The 18,316-nt window shown below is 40.9% G+C and overlaps 1 protein-coding gene across 2 annotated transcripts in view; it reads right to left on the bottom strand.

The window, feature by feature from the left end:
* nbeab (neurobeachin b) overlaps positions 1-18,316 on the bottom strand; it is a 212,246-nt gene that overhangs the window by 129,357 nt on the left and 64,573 nt on the right. For both annotated transcript variants that reach the window (XM_062419729.1, XM_062419730.1), the window contains exons 6-8: positions 15,000-15,126; positions 12,578-12,697; positions 10,771-10,917 (exon numbers count right to left, since the gene is read on the bottom strand). In XM_062419729.1, the coding sequence (XP_062275713.1) occupies positions 10,771-10,917; positions 12,578-12,697; positions 15,000-15,126 (394 nt within the window). The remainder of the gene's footprint in view (positions 1-10,770; positions 10,918-12,577; positions 12,698-14,999; positions 15,127-18,316) is intronic.

Raw genomic sequence — 18,316 nt, 5'->3', positions numbered from 1 at the left:
GAGAAAATTCAAGTCAAACATAGTCACTGCTGAATTATCATGAAGATATACTGAAATGGAAAAAGTCTGCAAAGAGACCCTGCAGTGATTGCAGACTTGCACTTAGCCTGCATTAAGATGTTTATGAATGCATAGGTTTGTTTACCATATAAGTTTTGTGGGTCTTTTTTAGTTTTCCAAAATGGCTTAAAAAACAACACCTTCAAAATTAAGCTGGTAGTCTGCGATTTAGCTTCAAGTTAGTGTTTCACTTCACATCCAAAGTAATCAGACTAGCCAAAGTCCTCTTCACACAAAATAGACTCAATATTTATTTATTGAATTTAAGCTTCATAACAGAGAGAGATTAAAATCTAGAATTAAATTACAACCATCTAAAATACAATAAATATGTAAATCTTTAAGCCAATCTTACCTATATTATGCTTGTAGTGCTGCCACCCCATATAAAGCATATAAAGATCAGGGGATTGTATTTGGACATTTGGAAACCTTTAAAGGAATGCTGCAAAAAAAGCAGGTCAACAGGCCAGAGTATGTGCACAAAAAGTGATATCTATTTTCAAAAACATTTACGAAACAGAAGCAAAAAGGTAGACTCAGCTATAACAACAAACAGATCAAATCCATCCATCCATCCATCCATCTTCTTTCCGCTTATCCGGGGTCGGGTCGCGGGGGCAGCAGCCTAAGCAGGGAAACCCAGACTTCCCTCTCCCCAGCCATTTCGTCCAGCTCTTCCCGGGGGATCCCGAGGCGTTCCCAGGCCAGCCGAGAGACATAGTCTCTCCAGCGTGTCCTGGGTCTTCCCCGGGGTCTCCTACCGGTGGGACGTGCCCTGAACACCTCACCCGGGAGGCGTCCGGGAGGCATCCTAACTAGATGCCCGAGCCACCTCATCTGGCTCTTCTCAACGCGGAGGAGCAGCGGGTCTACTCCGAGCTCCTCCCGGATGACCGAGCTTCTCACGCTATCTCTAAGGGAGAGCCCAGCCACCCTACGGAGGAAGCTCATTTCGCGATCTTGTTCTTTCGGTCACTACCCAAAGCTCATGACCATAGGTGAGGGTAGGAACGAAGATCGACTGGTAAATCGAGAGCTTCGCCTTTCGGCTCAGCTCTCTCTTCACAACGACGGATCTGTGCAGAGCCCGCATTACTGCAGACGCCGCACCGATCCGCCTGTCGATCTCCCGCTCCATCCTTCCCTCACTCGTGAACAAGATCCCGAGGTACTTGAACTCCTCCACTTGGGGCAGGATCTCATCCCTGACCCGAAGGGTGCACTCCACCCTTTTCCGGCTGAGGACCATGGACTCGGATTTGGAGGTGCTGATTCTCATCCCGGCCGCTTCACACTCGGCGGCGAACCGATTCAGTGAGAGTTGGAGGTCACGGTCTGATGAAGCCAACAGGACCACATCATCTGCAAAAAGCAGTGACCCAATCCTGAGGTCACCAAACCGTAACCCCTCAACGCCCTGGCTGCGCCTAGAAATCCTGTCCATAAAAATTATGAACAGGATCGGTGACAAAGGGCAGCCCTGGCGGAGTCCAACCCCCACCGGAAACGAGTCCGACTTACTACCAGCTATGCGGACCAAGCTCTGACACCGGTCGTACAGGGAACGGACGGCCTGTATCAGGGGGTCCGATACCCCGTACTCCCGGAGAACCCCCCGCAGGACCCCCCGAGGGACACGGTCGAATGCCTTTTCCAAGTCCACAAAGCACATGTGGACTGGTTGGGCAAACTCCCATGCACCCTCAAGGATCCTGCAGAGGGTGTAGAGCTGGTCCACAGTTCCACGACCCGGACGAAAACCACATTGCTCCTCCTGGATCCGAGGTTCGACTATCCGACGGACCCTCCTCTCCAGTACCCCCGAATAGACCTTACCAGGGAGGCTGAGGAGTGTGATCCCCCTATAGTTGGAACACACCCTCCGGTCCCCCTTCTTAAAAAGAGGGACCACCACCCCAGTTTGCCAATCCAGAGGCACTGCCCCCGATGTCCATGCGATGTTGCAGAGTCGTGTCAACCATGACAGCCCCACAACATCCAGGGCCTTGAGGAACTCCGGGCGGATCTCATCCACCCCCGGGGCCTTGCCACCGAGGAGCTTCTTGACCACCTCGGCGACCTCAGCCCCAGAGATAGGAGAGCCCACACCCGGGTCCCCAGGCCCTGCTTCGTTACCGGAAGGCGTGTCGGTGGGATTGAGGAGGTCTTCGAAGTATTCCTTCTACCGATCCACGACGTCCCGAGTCGAGGTCAGCAGGGCACCGTCACCCCCATACACAGTATTGACGGTGCACTGCTTCCCCCTCCTGAGACGCCGGATGGTGGTCCAGAACCTCTTCGAAGCCGTCCGGAAGTCGTTCTCCATGGCCTCACCGAACTCCTCCCATGTCCGGGTTTTTGCCTCAGCGACCGCCGCAGCCGCCCCCCGCTTGGCCTGCCGGTACCTGCCTGCTGCCTCCGGAGTCCCACAGGCCAAAAAGGCCCTATAGGACTCCTTCTTCAGCGTGACGGCATCCCTCACCGCCGGTGTCCACCAGCGGGTTCGGGTATTGCCGCCACGACAGGCACCGACCACCTTGCGGCCACAGGACCGGTCGGCCGCCTTGACAATGGAGGCGCGGAACATGGCCCACTCGGACTCAATGTCCCTCGCCTCCCCCGGTACATGGTCAAAGTTCTCCCGGAGGTGGGAATTGAAGCTCTCTCTGACAGGAGACTCTGCCAGACGTTCCCAGCAGACCCTCACAATGCGTTTATGTCTGCCAGGTCTGACCGGCATCCTCCCCCACCATCGGAGCCAACTCACCACCAGGTGGTGATCAGTTGACAGCTCCGCCCCTCTCTTTGCCCGAGTGTCCAAGACATGCGGCCGCAAGTCCGACGACACGACTACAAAGTCAATCATCGAACTGCGGCCTAGGGTGTCCTGGTGCCAAGTGCACATATGGACACCCTTATGCTTGAACATGGTGTTTGTTATGGACAATCTGTGACGAGCACAGAAGTCCAATAACAGAACACCGCTCGGGTTCAGATTGGGGGGGCCGTTCCTCCCAATCACACCCTTCCAGGTCTCACTGTCGCTGCCAATGTGAGCGTTGAAGTCCCCCAGCAGAATGATGGAATCCCCAGAGGGAGCACTTTCCAGCACCCCCTCCAAGGAGTCCAGAAAGGGTGGGTACTCTGAACTGCTGTTTGGGCCATAGGCACAAACAACAGTCAGGATCCGTCCCCGCACCCGTAGGCGGAGGGAGGCTACCCTTTCATCCAATGGGGTAAACTGATCAAATATATAGCTTCAAAACAAGCTGCCACCTACTCTCTTCCCTACTCCCTTCAATAGACCAGTGACTGAACTTTTACCAGCTCAGCCTCACCTCAATGAAACGTACCATCTCAGGTTACCACAGAATAGTAAATGGTATAGTCTGATACCTCAAAACATAAAGTACATAGAATTGCTATTGCTGACAATTTCTTACAGAAACCCACACAAATCATACAAAACATCATTAACTACTGTTCTGGCAATTTTGTATTAAAGAGCACAAAGTCGTTTGTTGTCTTTCTGAGAGTTCTTAGAGAATTTGGTCGCCTGCAGACGGACTTTTTGCTGTCTCAAGTGTGAGATGGCAAGAAAGAGCCAAGAGCAGGGGAAGTTGTCCGCTTATATACAATACATTATCTTGTGAAAAGGATGATCTTGTTCTACCATCAGAACAATGTCAGCACAATAGGCACGTCATAATGTGTTGTACAATCAGGGCAATGGTTAGTCAGTAGATTTTAACATACATGATGTTCACTCAATCAGCATTTCATGTAACATAAGTGGTGTCATGGTCAGCAGATTATGACACAAACACACCTAATCATATGACATAGTTACTCATTTTATCAGAGAAGATGAATAATAGTTTTAGCCTTCCTACCGCAACTTGACAGAGCCTTGTGTCTCTAATGGTGCACAGCTTATGCCACTACCAATAATTAACCAGACGACCTGCTCGACCATCACAACTCTCAACTCAAAAAGAACAACAATGAAGCCCTTCAACGAAATATAAGACTGTGAAACACAAAATACTCAACTGAAGCCTGTATTACATTTGTGCAATATGACTGAAATTAACATGGACATTAGAATTAAATTAGTGATTACAAAAACACTAGAAATACAAAGAAGCAGGGCTTAGTGAAAAGGGAGAGGAACAAACTGTTCACAATGCTGTTCTGTATATTATTGCCTTTGTAATGAATACCAAATAAATCACACTGGAGATTTTAAGATCACAATAATGAGTTAACCCTTATTAACTCTTAATAAGTATTAATCCAGTGTTTTATAATCTGCATTTTTAAGGAAGTTTTGATGTATTTTATGTGTCTTGGGATTTCTTTGCTGGCTTAAGATATTTTCAGGCATTCTGATGACTATTTTAAATCACTCAGTGGCTTAGTACCAAATTCATTTTGGCCAACATAACAAATTGCTGATCGATAACAGACCAGCCTTAATTTACTCAATTAGCTGTTGACAGATGAGCTGAATTAATCCGTCAATGTAGTGTGAGTGGAATATGCTTGATAAGAAAATCAATTCCTCCAATCAGAGGGGTTGAATTATTGATGAATGAGAGAAATGTTTTTGCTTCCATTTCTGACTCATGGACAGCAAGCAGATGGTAATAAGATAAGCCGAGATGGAAAGTGTTGAATAACAGTGAGGAAACATCCATCTGGTCCTTGAGGGACTGTAGATAAATATAATATATTATGCAACAAAAACAAAAAGGGTTCATGCACCTGCCTAAAAGGCATCCAAATCTGGGTTGCTTGTTTTCAGTGGGAGTAAATGGATAAAAGGGGAACTGACTCAGGCTGTCAATTGTACAATGGAGAGTGCAGCATTTTAAGTAGGTGGCAACCTTTAGAAGAAACATCCACGCACATTTTTAAATACCAGTGTCTTTATATGGCATACCTGCTAAGAAATACTCCACAACACTACATTATATCAGATGGTATCGATCCCAGATCTTTAGCATCTGGGCTTTAGATTTTACTTATTCTTATTTTAAAAAAGTTTTAAAAAAAGTTACTTACATCATTGTATACTGGATAGTGCTCTCAATGTTTCCTGGCAGCATTAATCTAGCCAGCGTTTTACAGGGCAGCTCCAGAAACTGATGGCATGTCTCCCAGGCAAAATATTAAAAAAGCATAAGAGGTATTCTGTTCATCTGCTATGATCAGGTCTACACAGAAGCCAGCATGCATCTCATCAAATAGTCTCTAACATCCTTCAAAAGTTCCTACTCATGAAACCCAAGTGACAAGAAATAACAAGCTCCAGTGCCCACTACTTGAGTATTAGCCCTGCCGCTGCGTGAAAATAATGATCTCATGGGTTGTGACTAACAAACCCAGCAGCATGACAGCATCATTCCACAGGCTAGTCAGCCAGTCATATAAAAAAAATTTGAGTGAAGTTGTCTTCTTCCTCTCCCAGAGCCAAAGGTTGTTTGTTGACCAGGGGCGTCCCTGTGACTCACTTGAAGAAACAGGCTCACACCTGACAAGCTGGGGAAACATCTATGCTACCTGAGATCTTGTCTGCATGCATTAAGTGTAGTCAATAACAGACTTATCTGCAATTAATTCATAGTACTAAAGCAGATTTAAAAGGTTTGTGTTAAATACATGTAGATGTTGTTTGAAATTAGTCATGTTTCCATCTGTTTCAGGTGAGGAGCTTCTGTTTTCTGTGCCCCTTGTTTGTTTGTCAGTAATCTGTCAAAATGCTGTTTATTGATCTCACTGAAATCTGGTAAAAGGTTAGGCCATTGGCTAAGGAACGGGTGAGTTTTAGATGCAGATTCAGATCCACGGAAATATCCAGGACTTTTTTCTTGTTGCAAGCATTAGATTTTTGATCAATTTTGTCATTTTCTCATGACTGTTCTCACAGTACTTGAATGAACATCCTGCTCATGTATTCCATGATTCTATCACTATGTGTATTTGAAGTACATTTAAAATGTCGAAACATTACACATCCCTCCTGACGAGGGAGGACCAGAATTGTGCAGCTCCTTAGACTCTTCTATAGCAATCTGTGGTGCATATTGGAGAGCAGTGTTGGCACAAATTCAATAGGCTAATCTGCCCTCATATAGAACACATATGGTAATGATGATAGAGGGTAAAGACAGAAATAATTATAAGTGCATCATGAAAAAAGACGCACTATGGGCCAGATGCAAGAATATGTTCGTATTTTCTTCTTAAATCTGTCATACTTTTTTTGTGAGGTGGAATTTACCAGTGTGCCACGTCGGATTCACCAAACACTCGTATCACCAGGAAACAGTCGTAAATGACCTTCGTAAACATGATGAATCCCACCTGTTCTAAATGAACGTGCGTTCCCGAGAATAGTAAATTAACATGAATGACGCCCCCAAAATACCATATAAGGTCAGACGACCGGCAGGTTGTGGAGAAGCTCCATTTATGAAAATGGCACTAAAGACTAAGAATAAGAACTTTACGAGCTCTCAGACTGATGGCCCGCTCTCAGAAATAGATCAACAGAAACACATATTATTATTTAGTGTTAGTGGTGGAATTAAAGGTCCTGAGAAAGAAAAAGAATGAGGAAAAATGACCCGTGCTATGAACGCTGTCTCAGCTGTTGCGCGCACCGTCACAGAAATAAAAACAAAAATGACTGAACATGAATTATGCCAGGGGATGTCATCAGCCAGGGAGTTAAACTATTACTTTAATAAGCAATATTTCAATTAAATGAATAAAAGTTATTAATAAATAGTCAGTTTATATTGTGGAAAAGTAACTGTGGAAAAGTAGCTGTGGACAAGTCGCTTTGTAGTTTCGGCCGCTAATATTTATATTGTACGCTTACATTATATCATAGTTTCAATTGTCAATTTAAATGATTGATATATCTACCTTAAATTGTTAAATAGCTTACTTCTTTATACTAAATAGCCTAATAATTTTACAAAAAAGTGCAATTTAATGAACGGGACATAGTATACACTTGCTCACTGCCTACATCCCCAGTAGTTCACACCCATTACTCAGGGGTCTCTAAAATACTGACAATATAATATAGGCTCAGCCTGCGGATCGACATTGTTAATTTCTCTGTTAAGTGGTAGTCAGCATACAGTGATGTTAAAAAGAAAATCCAAGTCAGTTGACTCTGAAGCTCAACTGCTGATGTTACTGCGGCCGGATTGCTGTCAGCACAGACCTGCTAACACCCGGGATGACAACATAGGGCAAACTGGCAGAAGCGGTATGAGGGTAACAGTTCAACAGCTCAACCTCTCTGTGTCTTTTGTGCTGATAAACTACAGTAGGTTACATCACTCTGTAGTATAGCTACCGTATTGTGCTTGGCTGTATTGTATCATACAGTGTTGTTTGGTCTTGATACCCGTGTGAAGTGATTATCACATCTTGCCTTTCTAGTATATGATGTCACCCCCCCGACCCGGAAAAATTTGAGTTCCCCCAAAAGACATGATATCGTTGGCACACTGCCATTAGACAATTAGACAGTAACAGTCATGTTTTATTGCTTTGGAGGACTGCAGGTTGGTTGTGCGGGTACGACAGGTACGACAGGTCTGCATCACTCATAAATGTTGTTCGTACCTAAGAGAAAATCCAAAATATGAGAGAATTGATGAATGCGGCAAATCCTCGTAAATTACTCGTACGCATGTTTTAAGAACGTATCTGTGCGTACGAGTGGTTCTTGCATCTGGCCCAATGACTAATACTTGGTGTTCAGTGAAGCTGACACTGGGTATTTCTGTGATGGTTGTTACTTTACGAATCCAGACCAGGCTATTTCCCAGAGCCTGAAAGAGATAAGCAGTTATCCAACATAAACACAGTAAGAAGGCTTTGTATAACTCTAGATGTTTTCTGGTATCAATTCAGAATTATATTTTTCATCAAATGAGCAAAATTGTGAGGCATTTCCTTATATGAATCCTTCAGCCTACAATTTCCTGAACTTCCCCCAAAGCTTATGAACTTTGCTAAAACAGCAATGATAAATGACAGTCAGATATGACAGCCAGTTGCTGTCAGCCTCAGTGTCCGCAGAACCGCCACTTCCCCTTGATATAATCTCTGAATGGCTTTGAATGTTTCAAATCAGTCACAGAAATGGCAATATACAGTAGAAGTCGTTTGGTATTTTCAATGAAATGTCTAGAAGTCCATTTAGGTTCAGATTGCAATTTAGTATACAGCAATATGAAAAGAGCCCCAGGAACTGTCAGATTTACAGCCATAAATCATAACATGCATTAAAAACAGTAACCCTAGGCAACAATAATCTCTACATTTCAACAAACCACCAAAGTTATAGATATATTCAATACACTATGTGAGCAAGAGAAAAAGTGTCAATCATCAAACATGCATGAAAGGACCATGGATCAGAAAATATATCTAACAGCATCTCAGATGCTTCTTTCTCCATCTGTGGAGCTGAGCTGAAACAAGTATAAAGAAATTCCAATGTATACGCTGATGTATGCTGTGATTAGGGTTGGGTAATTTCACATTTGAACCAATACCAGTACCTGTCAAACAGGGGCATTATATTCCGCTCTGACATGTGCCCAGCTCGTGTGTTTCGTTGAAGGGTGATTAGCCCTTATGTACCGCAATTTGGCACCCTTTGATTTACCATGAATCAATACTCGGTAGTACCGACATAGTTTGGTCGGTACCATTTAAAGTATCGACCTCGGTACCCAACCATCTGCTGTACTCAGAATCTTCCTGGTGGTCCTCAATTAAAATAGATGGCTGCTTGTTGCTTGGACAACACAACCATTACAAATGTTGCAAGCAGCAACAATCAGGGTTGAAGCAGATTACGATCATTTGGATGCTGACAAGAAGAAACAACTCTTGATTTTCTTTAAAATAATCTATTGTGGTTGTCACTATACGCTGATGATCTGCTGACATATAAATATATTAATATTAAATATAAACTTGATTATTACAGCGTCACCTTGTTGTTAATGAGTATCATTAAATGTGCCTGAGTAGTGGGTGAAATTTGCAACTCACCTGCCATTTTAAGTGACTTTTTGTTGCGGTGTTTGCTGCACAAACACTTTTATCAGATAAAAAATAAGAAGACAGAAGGATTAAAAATAACAGGGCTCCAGCAGCAAGCTTCACTGCTTGGATCCCTAATATCCAATCAGCAGAGCTGACAACTCCATGACCCTTCTCCCTCAACTCACCTGGCTGGCTCTGTCACTCTCGCCATTACCAACACTGTTCACAGCTTCATCAATACCAGGTAATTGTCTCCCCAGTACATGCTCTTCATTATATCAAGAAATCTGGAGAATTGCTCCGCTGTGTGTTACCTCTCTAATAGAAGGTCTACAACCACAATTAAGGAGGGAAACGGTAAGTCACCAGCCATTAGTGAAAAAAACAATGAGGCCTCCTGGGAATCTCTAGGCATTCATAGATCTGATTGAAATCACAAACATCCATCTCAGGCTTCAACAGTACATGTGTTACAAAGTATGCTGCTGAATTCATGCTGCTGACTAAGTTTCCTTGCTGCTATAAAAAGCCAAATTTTGGTGTGCCCTAGTAGCCTGCTGGTTAAAACACATGCCACATAAAAGCAACGCCTGCAGTTCGATTCTGGCAGGGAACCTAGGTTGCATGTCATCCCCTATCACTCTCTCCCTTTCGTCTCCTGTCAATTCTCTTCACAGTTGGTACAATAAAGGCTATCTTGGAACCCATTGGCTATCTGTCGGACAAGGATTTAGTCTCTGGAGGCCACGGCTAATATTTCGGGGACTCAAGCGTAACCAGCGGATAACCGGGCCAAGACTTCCTTTTCCTTGCACTGGTCGTTGTTAACAGTCTGATCAGAAACTTAAGACAGTCTACATGACATTTCAGCTAATATAGACATTCCTGTTCATAACATAGACATGTATATATGTATATACACATTTCTGTAACCAGATATATGCATATTAATACAGTTACATTTTTTTTTAAAAGCACATTTTGTCAGCAGCTACTCATGTGTCTGAAACATATGAGTTCAAAAGTGATTTGGCAGTGTGGGTCATTCTTCCATTTGTGACACAGTTCTGGGTTTAAAACAGCAGCACTTTGTGAGCATAAAAAGCAAAAGTGAGACTTTAAGAGGGAGAAATTGGGGTCTCTGAATCTGACAATAAATCGTACATCCTGTATCCTATTATATATTATATATTTATAATATGGGGATCCAGAGTAAATAAAATAAATAAATAAAACTGTGAATACATTTTTTTTGTCATCATATGATAATATTCACAGCTGAATCCCTCTCTGGGTCGGTCAGCATCTTTCTATATTAAAAACCTTTTTGGCCTTTGTCAAGAAGCTTAGGAGTGCTACACCTGCTGCAGCTGATATAAGTCAGCTCAGGACTCTATTCCCACTGGAGTGCCTGCTGCTTGACTCCATGTATTGTGCTATTATTCCCCAGAAGTAGGTAATTTATGCAGCCGTTTATCTGGGAGGAAAAGCATCGCTCCAAGGACAGAGACACAAGGCAAAGGAAATGCGGCAGGGCAGCAGAAGGCATTGATTTCACAGATTGATAGGTTATGCAGGCTGCTTACATGTAATCTAATTTGGTCACCCTCAAGTACATACCTTATAGCCTGGTCCAAGCTGATGAATTGCAAATATCTGTGCGGGATTGAGGGCTTCACTGAACACATAGACAGCTCCTAGCTGCCCGCAGAATACTCTGTTAGCGTCGGCTGTCTCTGAGGACCCGAGGAAGCACTTATCATAACTCTGCGAGAGGGATATAGACAGACATGCTTAATCATTTTATAGTTTGGAACTGAAATAAAATATCCAAAGTGTCACACAGCTGAATTAGGTGGAGGGCAGGAAATGAGAAGTACATTTGATTGTGCGAATGGGATAAAGTAATAAAAAACACTGGGGTGCAGAAACACAGCTTATGAACATTCTGGTAAAATAGTTTAACTGTTTTGTACTAAGCCTGCAGGAAAACTACACATTTGGTCAGAAAAAAAAAAAAAAAAGTGTAAATCAACATCACCTGTTATGTCGGTTCCATAATGGAAAGACAAAAACAATAGCACTGATTTACAAAGATTAGAAAGCTCATTACAACCTTTGGGGAAGTGAGAATATAGCTGTGATTACATTCAGAATAAAAGTAAAGTCTAATTGACAACCACAGCAGCTAAATTCTAACAACTGACGGATAGTGATAATGGAAATTATGACAAAAAAACTTAAACTTGTCTAGATGTGCCCATGTTAAGAAAGTTCTACCTACACCTACAACAAACCTACAAAATACAACTCATTATGCTTACAGTTATGTAGATTTTAAGCTTCAGTCTTATTATTTGGTGAGAGAATGGTAACCATTTATACATAGAAAAAAATATCTAAACAACAGGAACATTCCAGATGTCAGTACATGACCAGTTATGTGACCCAGCTGTTTCAAATAATTCATGGAAATGTTAAGTTGCAAGGGTGTAGCGTATTATCTTATAATATAAAGTACTGTGTGTACTACTGATGTGGTTTTGTGATGATTTTATGCTACTTCATTCCATGCATTTTTACTTGTCCCAGGTTGATATTATATAAAATATTCTTGTGGTGTGTCCGTGGTGTGATTTCTAGTGTCTCTGTAATGTAGATGTTCCTGCAGCCATTACAGAGAAAATCCTCCTCATCAGGGTAATGCTACATAATGGTGGACTCTTCTCTTCAGGGATGGGGCCATTCTTCCACAAAAAATGATCCATCACAAACTAAGACAGGTTTAGTTAATGTGGTGGAATATTTCATGAAGCACACTTACACCTCAACCTGTCGTTTGTGCAGTCTCCCATTGAATACAAAGCTACAGCAGCACACCTTTACAATGTGTCTCATATGCCTCAAAGTGCAAATTGCTTTTTAAACCAGTCATAAACAGCCATGTGGAACGACTGTTTTCATTCTAGCTTAAAGTCATTCAAACTTGCAAAGTTCATACAGTCACAACCAGCCCACACAATGTTATCATACATTTTAAATAAGACAGCTTCAGTCTAATTGTTTTCAGTCTGTGCACATGCATTACATACAGTTGCTTCTAAGATGCATGCCATTTTTCAATACATAAATCTGTTCTCCACATGGATGATATTCTCTCTTCCACCCTTTATTGCATCACACCGTTGTGACACATGGATATTCAAATTAAGAATGAGCTTGCAGTCATATTTCTGACAGAAATCCATGTTGATACGGTAAAACTGTGCTCAATGTGCACTGTTGAAGATGTATGAATTATTTTTCCCACTAACAATTTACAGTTATGTAAGATTGTGATGTGGAAGCCTCAGTAAGTTGGGGGCCAATAAATATCAAAACCACTAAAAAAGTGATAACAAAAAGAATTAAAAAGATTTGTGCTTACATCATTTGTGTTGACATGCCATGCCATATCCCCGTAAGAAACCAGTTGCCCGTTAACATAGCATCGGATTTCACTGTTCCTCCAGCGGCTGTAGATGTGGACTATGCTGATCATGTACCACTGAGGATGAGAAAAGTCAGAATGAGTTAATAAGTGAGCTACAGAATACATGACCTAATAAGTGGATCGTTCTTTTTAAAGTACATCGCATTTAACTAAATCTAAGAAACTAGAATGGAGTTTGGTTTATAAAACCACCATTTCAGCTGTCCAATTTCTTTCTTTTAAAACCAGAAAAAAACCCAAAGACTAGAACTAGAAAACAACAGCCATGAGGTTTGCTACCTAATGTTCTGAAATCTGAAGTGGAACTGTGAATAATAGATCAGAGGAAAAGCTACGAGAAAGCAAGACAGCTTATTTTTCACTCACCACAAAGCCACGTCAAAAACTGGCGGTAATTATACAGCGGTGAAACACTAACTACAGCTAGATAGGACTTGAAAATGTCATGTCAAGAAAGAGACCATAGTTGCACTACTTGTTGGTATTGTATTGATATGTAGGCTAAACAGCAACAGTGTGATCGCTTATAAAAAAAAAAAAAAACAACAAGCATGAAAAACATGATCAATACTATTTTAATACTCATTCTTCTTAGGAGAACAGCTAAACAAGAATCCACAGTTATTCACTTCAGAGTTGGATGTTTGTGAACAGCTCCTCCAAATCTGACTTGATTAATTCTAGATGCAACATACCCTTGTTTATTAGGTGTATTACTCATCAAGTCAATACATCAGATGATATGTTAATATAAACACCAAAAATCAGTTTGAAATTTAATTGCTTTGCCAATATTTGCAGCAGTAGTGCCACTGATGTCAATTATTTTTATTTAAAATGGGCGATCTGTCCAAATATTTCTCCTCACTCAGATCTTTTTTTTGCCTCTTTGAATTAGAAAATTAAAAAGGGAGCGATCAGTTTAACCATTAGTCAAAACCGTGGGATTCAAAGAACAGGGAACCATTGTGCTAGACAACTTTAGACAATACACTGGGGTCTTTTACAGTTCACCTAACCATCCAATACCATAAATAAATACTTTATTATTCTAAAGCAAATGGGGAAACATAATAGTCTATTTATGGACAGCCAAGATGTTTGTTGACTGCAACATATTTGACCTTGACTGAAGATTTTCTCAGGACTTTGTTTTCCTACCAGAGTGATTGTTATTCATGAACAGACACAGTTCAGAATAGTAAAGAGCTTGCAGTCATTCAACGTTTCTCAGCTCTCTGCAACTTTTATTTTAAAAACATCATGGGAAAATATGTGCAAGCTTCAGTATATAAAGTGACTTTTGTCTGTTAATTTTCAATTAATGAGTAACGGTTGGCACAAACATTCACAGCTGTATGTGATATGTTGTCTATCCCTAAAGTGACTGTGTGCCACTGATTATTGGTTTGACCCAAAAGGCTACTGTGAGCAGTCTAATGGAATTACAGCCATCCACACACAAAGGTAGGGACACTTAAAAAAGGATTGATGGCTAAGAGAAAGAGTGCAAGCTGCCCAGAGGTAATTAAGAATAGCACTTATCCACAGATGTCTGAACCCAAAATCAATTAAAAACTTAATTCTACATGTTTTATCTTCTAGCGGTCTTCTCGCTTCTACAATACGACACCTGAGAGCTGTGGCAGTAATAATGGGGTGAAAAGTTGTTTCTCTAAGTGTTATGTGAAGGCTCTATTTGTTTGACACATGCTTTGAGCCAGTCTTTCTTCTCTGCAGGGATAGGTATGCTACTCTGACATTCCACGCTAAATTAACTTTATTTTTTTTCATCTGCATTTTCATCCAATTACACCTGTAAGACTCCTCTGGGGGCCTGAAACACGTCAGGTATATGTTCAGGCATACAACTGTGTAATGCCAATAAAAAAGAGCTAATTGTGGATAGGGAGTTGGTGGTGAATGTTGCTAAAACTGCAGGGTGTTGTAAAAGAGCAGTGTAATTTGTTTGTTTAAAATGAAACCTTAAGTCTTTATCACTTTCTTTTAGCTTAAGCCACAATTATGTACTACACTGGAAATCAGTAGTTGCTATAATACCAGAGCTACTTTGTATTTCTTAATAATACAAAGGTTTAATTCAACAGGCTTCAACAATATTTCATTTAACATAACCTTTACTAAGAATAAATATCCCTGAACATACTGTATTTTATAGTTTTTATTAACAGAATTGTGTCTAATTATGCAGTGACTAAAACATATCTGATATTCTTCCATCACTGGTGTTTTACCTGAATTGTGAGTGAACTGTGATCTGTCTGACCTGTGGTTCAGTTCAAGCTTCACCTTACATGATATACTAAGAGTGGTTAAAAACTGAACTTGCACTTACCTTTCTGGGCTGAAAATCATATTTCACACAATGCTGGAAACCTTTTCCTTTTGACTTGAGTGATGTCACAATCAAGCAGTTCCCAACAAAATGTGCAGAGTACCCTATGCCCTTGCTGGTGCGAAAGCTGTCAACAGAAACATGTATATATCATGAGCTGCAATTCTGAGTAAACAAAATGTATTTATCATATATCATGTATTACTTATTTACCAAAGGGATAAAATACATTTCTGGAGGAAGGTCTGAATTGTTTGTTATTTCAAATATTCTTAGCATATTTACTCTCTAGCTACCGAAGCACACCGCACATACCAAGCTAATAACTGAAATGAAATTGTGTCTCTCTTTTTGCATAATAGGATTGGGGTCAACATCATTTTTGAATGCCTTGTGCTGCACAGACACAAAACAATTTGAGCAAGTAATTGGCAGGTAACTCTTAAGATTTACAGTAAGTCGAGTTTATTTATGTAGCACCTTTTACAGACACCAGTCATAAAGTGCTTCACAGTCAAAATAAAACAAAGATAAACAACAGATAAAACACACAGGAAAAAACAAGCATAAAACACAAGTTACAAAATAAAAATACCATATGCTATCTAAATGCCTGTCTGAATAGATACGTTTTTTACTGCTTTTTAAAAGAATCCATCATGGGAGTTATTGGGAAACTATTCCAAAGCTTAGGTGCTGTCGACTGGAATGCAGGATTTCCCTGAGTCTTAAAATGTGAATGCTGCACTAAGGTCCTTATGGTTGTAAATCCTGTGTTTGAATAATTTGCTTTTCAACAACCTTTTCTAAAATTCTGGACAAGAGTTTAGAAAAAGACTTAGAATTCTCTTGCAGAGAGGGGTCCAGATAGGAGGAGACACACCCTGATAAAAGAGAAGGCTTACTGCATTAAATAAGCAGGGACCAATGAATTAAAAAATCTGTAAGAACAGAGAGGTTGACAGGACAGACATCTAGTGGGCTTAAAGAGGGTTTAATTGTTCCTATAAAGGCTGTAACATTGTCTATGGAGGCAAGGAATTTAACAATGGATGGGTTATAAAAATATTTAAGAAAGTTATTGCAGTCACCATTAGAGCAATATTACACATAGTATCACCAGTATGAATAATAATAATAATGATAATACACTTTATTTGTACAACATACTTCATAGAATGCAGCTCAAAGTGCTTTACAGAGGAAAATAAAATCAAAGACGTATTAAAAAGAAGACATGAGGGCAATTCTATAAATAACAAAGAGCAACAAAATAGAGCAAAAAAGAAATAAAAAAACCCAAAAAGTATTAAAAGAGTACAAACGTAGGAAAAAAGAATCAAATTTTAAAAAAAGAAAAGAAAATTAATTAAAAAGGAAGATAATAAAAAGGGGTCTTACTTAAAAATATCAACAGAAGGTTAAAATCCCAAACCATTAGGACACTGTCCAGCCTTATAATAGATGATAAAAGATCAGCCAAATCTGATAAGAAGAAGACGATTGGGCCTGGTCATGGGTAAGTTAAAATACAAAAAATAGGGTTTAGTTGACCGGCCCTAATATTTGCAGTTCAAAAGAGCAGTAAGACTAAGTGCTTACCATCTGGCACGTAAACTTGCTCATAAAAACTATGGCAAGTCCACCACCATAACCCATCAGCTGGGGCATTCTGATAAAAGAGCAGTCTGCAGGACAAAGTTTGATTAGATGGGAATAGTCCATATTCTGCTACCATGTCAGGAATAGGGTTGCAAAATTCTGGGAATTTTCAATGTAGGAAACTTTCCATGGGAATTAACGAAAATAAACTGGAAATTTACAAAATTGCATGTGAGCCTATAACAGGGAACTTAAATGTAGATAGAAATAAAAGTGATGGGACTTTTTTACATTTTGAATGGGACTTTTTTTTTTTGATTGGGCGGGCTCATAGGGAATATGTTTATTTTACTCAACATTTATGTTTTTGTTGTTCAATGAAAGAATCGATTAAAGTTTTAATCACAAATAAATCAGTCAAAATGTTGTTTTTTTATTGTATTAGTTTACATGCATGTCTGCTTATGACAAAACAAAATGTTTACATTTATGTTTGTATGTGTAAAGTTTCTGGATATTTATCAGAAATGTTCCTTTGGGAACATGAAGTCCCTACTTCCCCTGCAAAATATCATTAAGGACAAGTGACTTATTTGCAATAGATTGAGCATTTATTGGAGTCATGTTGACTGACAATTCGAGGTTTCCAATGCACACAGCACAGTGATGAGAGATCCACCTTCTGATGTGCAGTGTGGACAGGAGATCCTGTCACTAGTAATGATCTGTATAAGGAAACTGCCCAGCGAGAGGATTAATGACAGATGAGTCCAGCAGCGGGAGCTAGCAGGGGGGACAGTACTCTGTGCCATGGTGGCTGTCCAGGGAGGGTGTGTGAGATGTAAACAGTCAGGCACATAGAGAGACTGTATGGAAGGTTGCAGGTTAGCCCCTTGCATTCGGCTACCGACTCCATCAATACTGAAGATGGAGAAACGATCCCAAAACAGATTAGAAATTGTCAATATAACCTATATTATGAGCTCTGCAGGAAGACTGGAGCCAAGTGTGGAGAGTGAGAATTTTGCTGAAATGCCCTGCTCCATAAGCCAGTGTGGGAATAGCACCAGAAATAAAAAACAGATATTCCACAATTACCTAAAAAGTTAAAATGGCAGTTAAAATCATTTTTGGTCAGCTCAGACTGCTCACAAGCTGCATCATTTGTCCACATATTATTACTCATTTGGCAGAAGACAAGCGTGAACGCAGAATTCATGGGGGCTTATCCAGGATGCCAAACTACGGCTCCAGGGGAGCAGTGTGTGGCTGCATTGAAAGAACGGTTATTATTGAATCCCCAACAATTAATGTGGTTAGAGAGAAGAGGGGATGGGCATAAGACAGCTTTGAGTTTTCAGGACAGGACAGTGCACAATCTCTTTCTGCACTGTGTGTTGAAGTCGCTAACTGAGGATGGAGTGTCCAAGCAGGCGAGTGTTGTGGCAAGGCAGCAACCTCAAACTTCAGAGAGGACTTTAATGCTAGCTCAGGGCATGTAAGACTCCCAAAGCGTCTGATCACAACCTCTTTCAAGATCTTAAGATGAGAAGCAGAGGTCATTACTTGAGATGAAGGCAGTTGATTTGTCTTCCCATTGGAATGGCGAGACACCCAAACACTGCTAGCCACCAGGGGTGAAGAAGCTGCAGTTTCAGTAGGCGCAGGGTTTCAGATTAGGACCAGTCAAAAGTTGAGTGGACTGGAGTGTATCA

This window comes from Scomber scombrus, chromosome 5, assembly GCF_963691925.1.
Source record: "Scomber scombrus chromosome 5, fScoSco1.1, whole genome shotgun sequence".
NCBI classification, from domain to species: domain Eukaryota; kingdom Metazoa; phylum Chordata; class Actinopteri; order Scombriformes; family Scombridae; genus Scomber; species Scomber scombrus.
The sequence above is the reverse complement of the archived record's forward strand: the minus strand, read 5'-3'. Positions and strand labels throughout refer to the sequence as shown.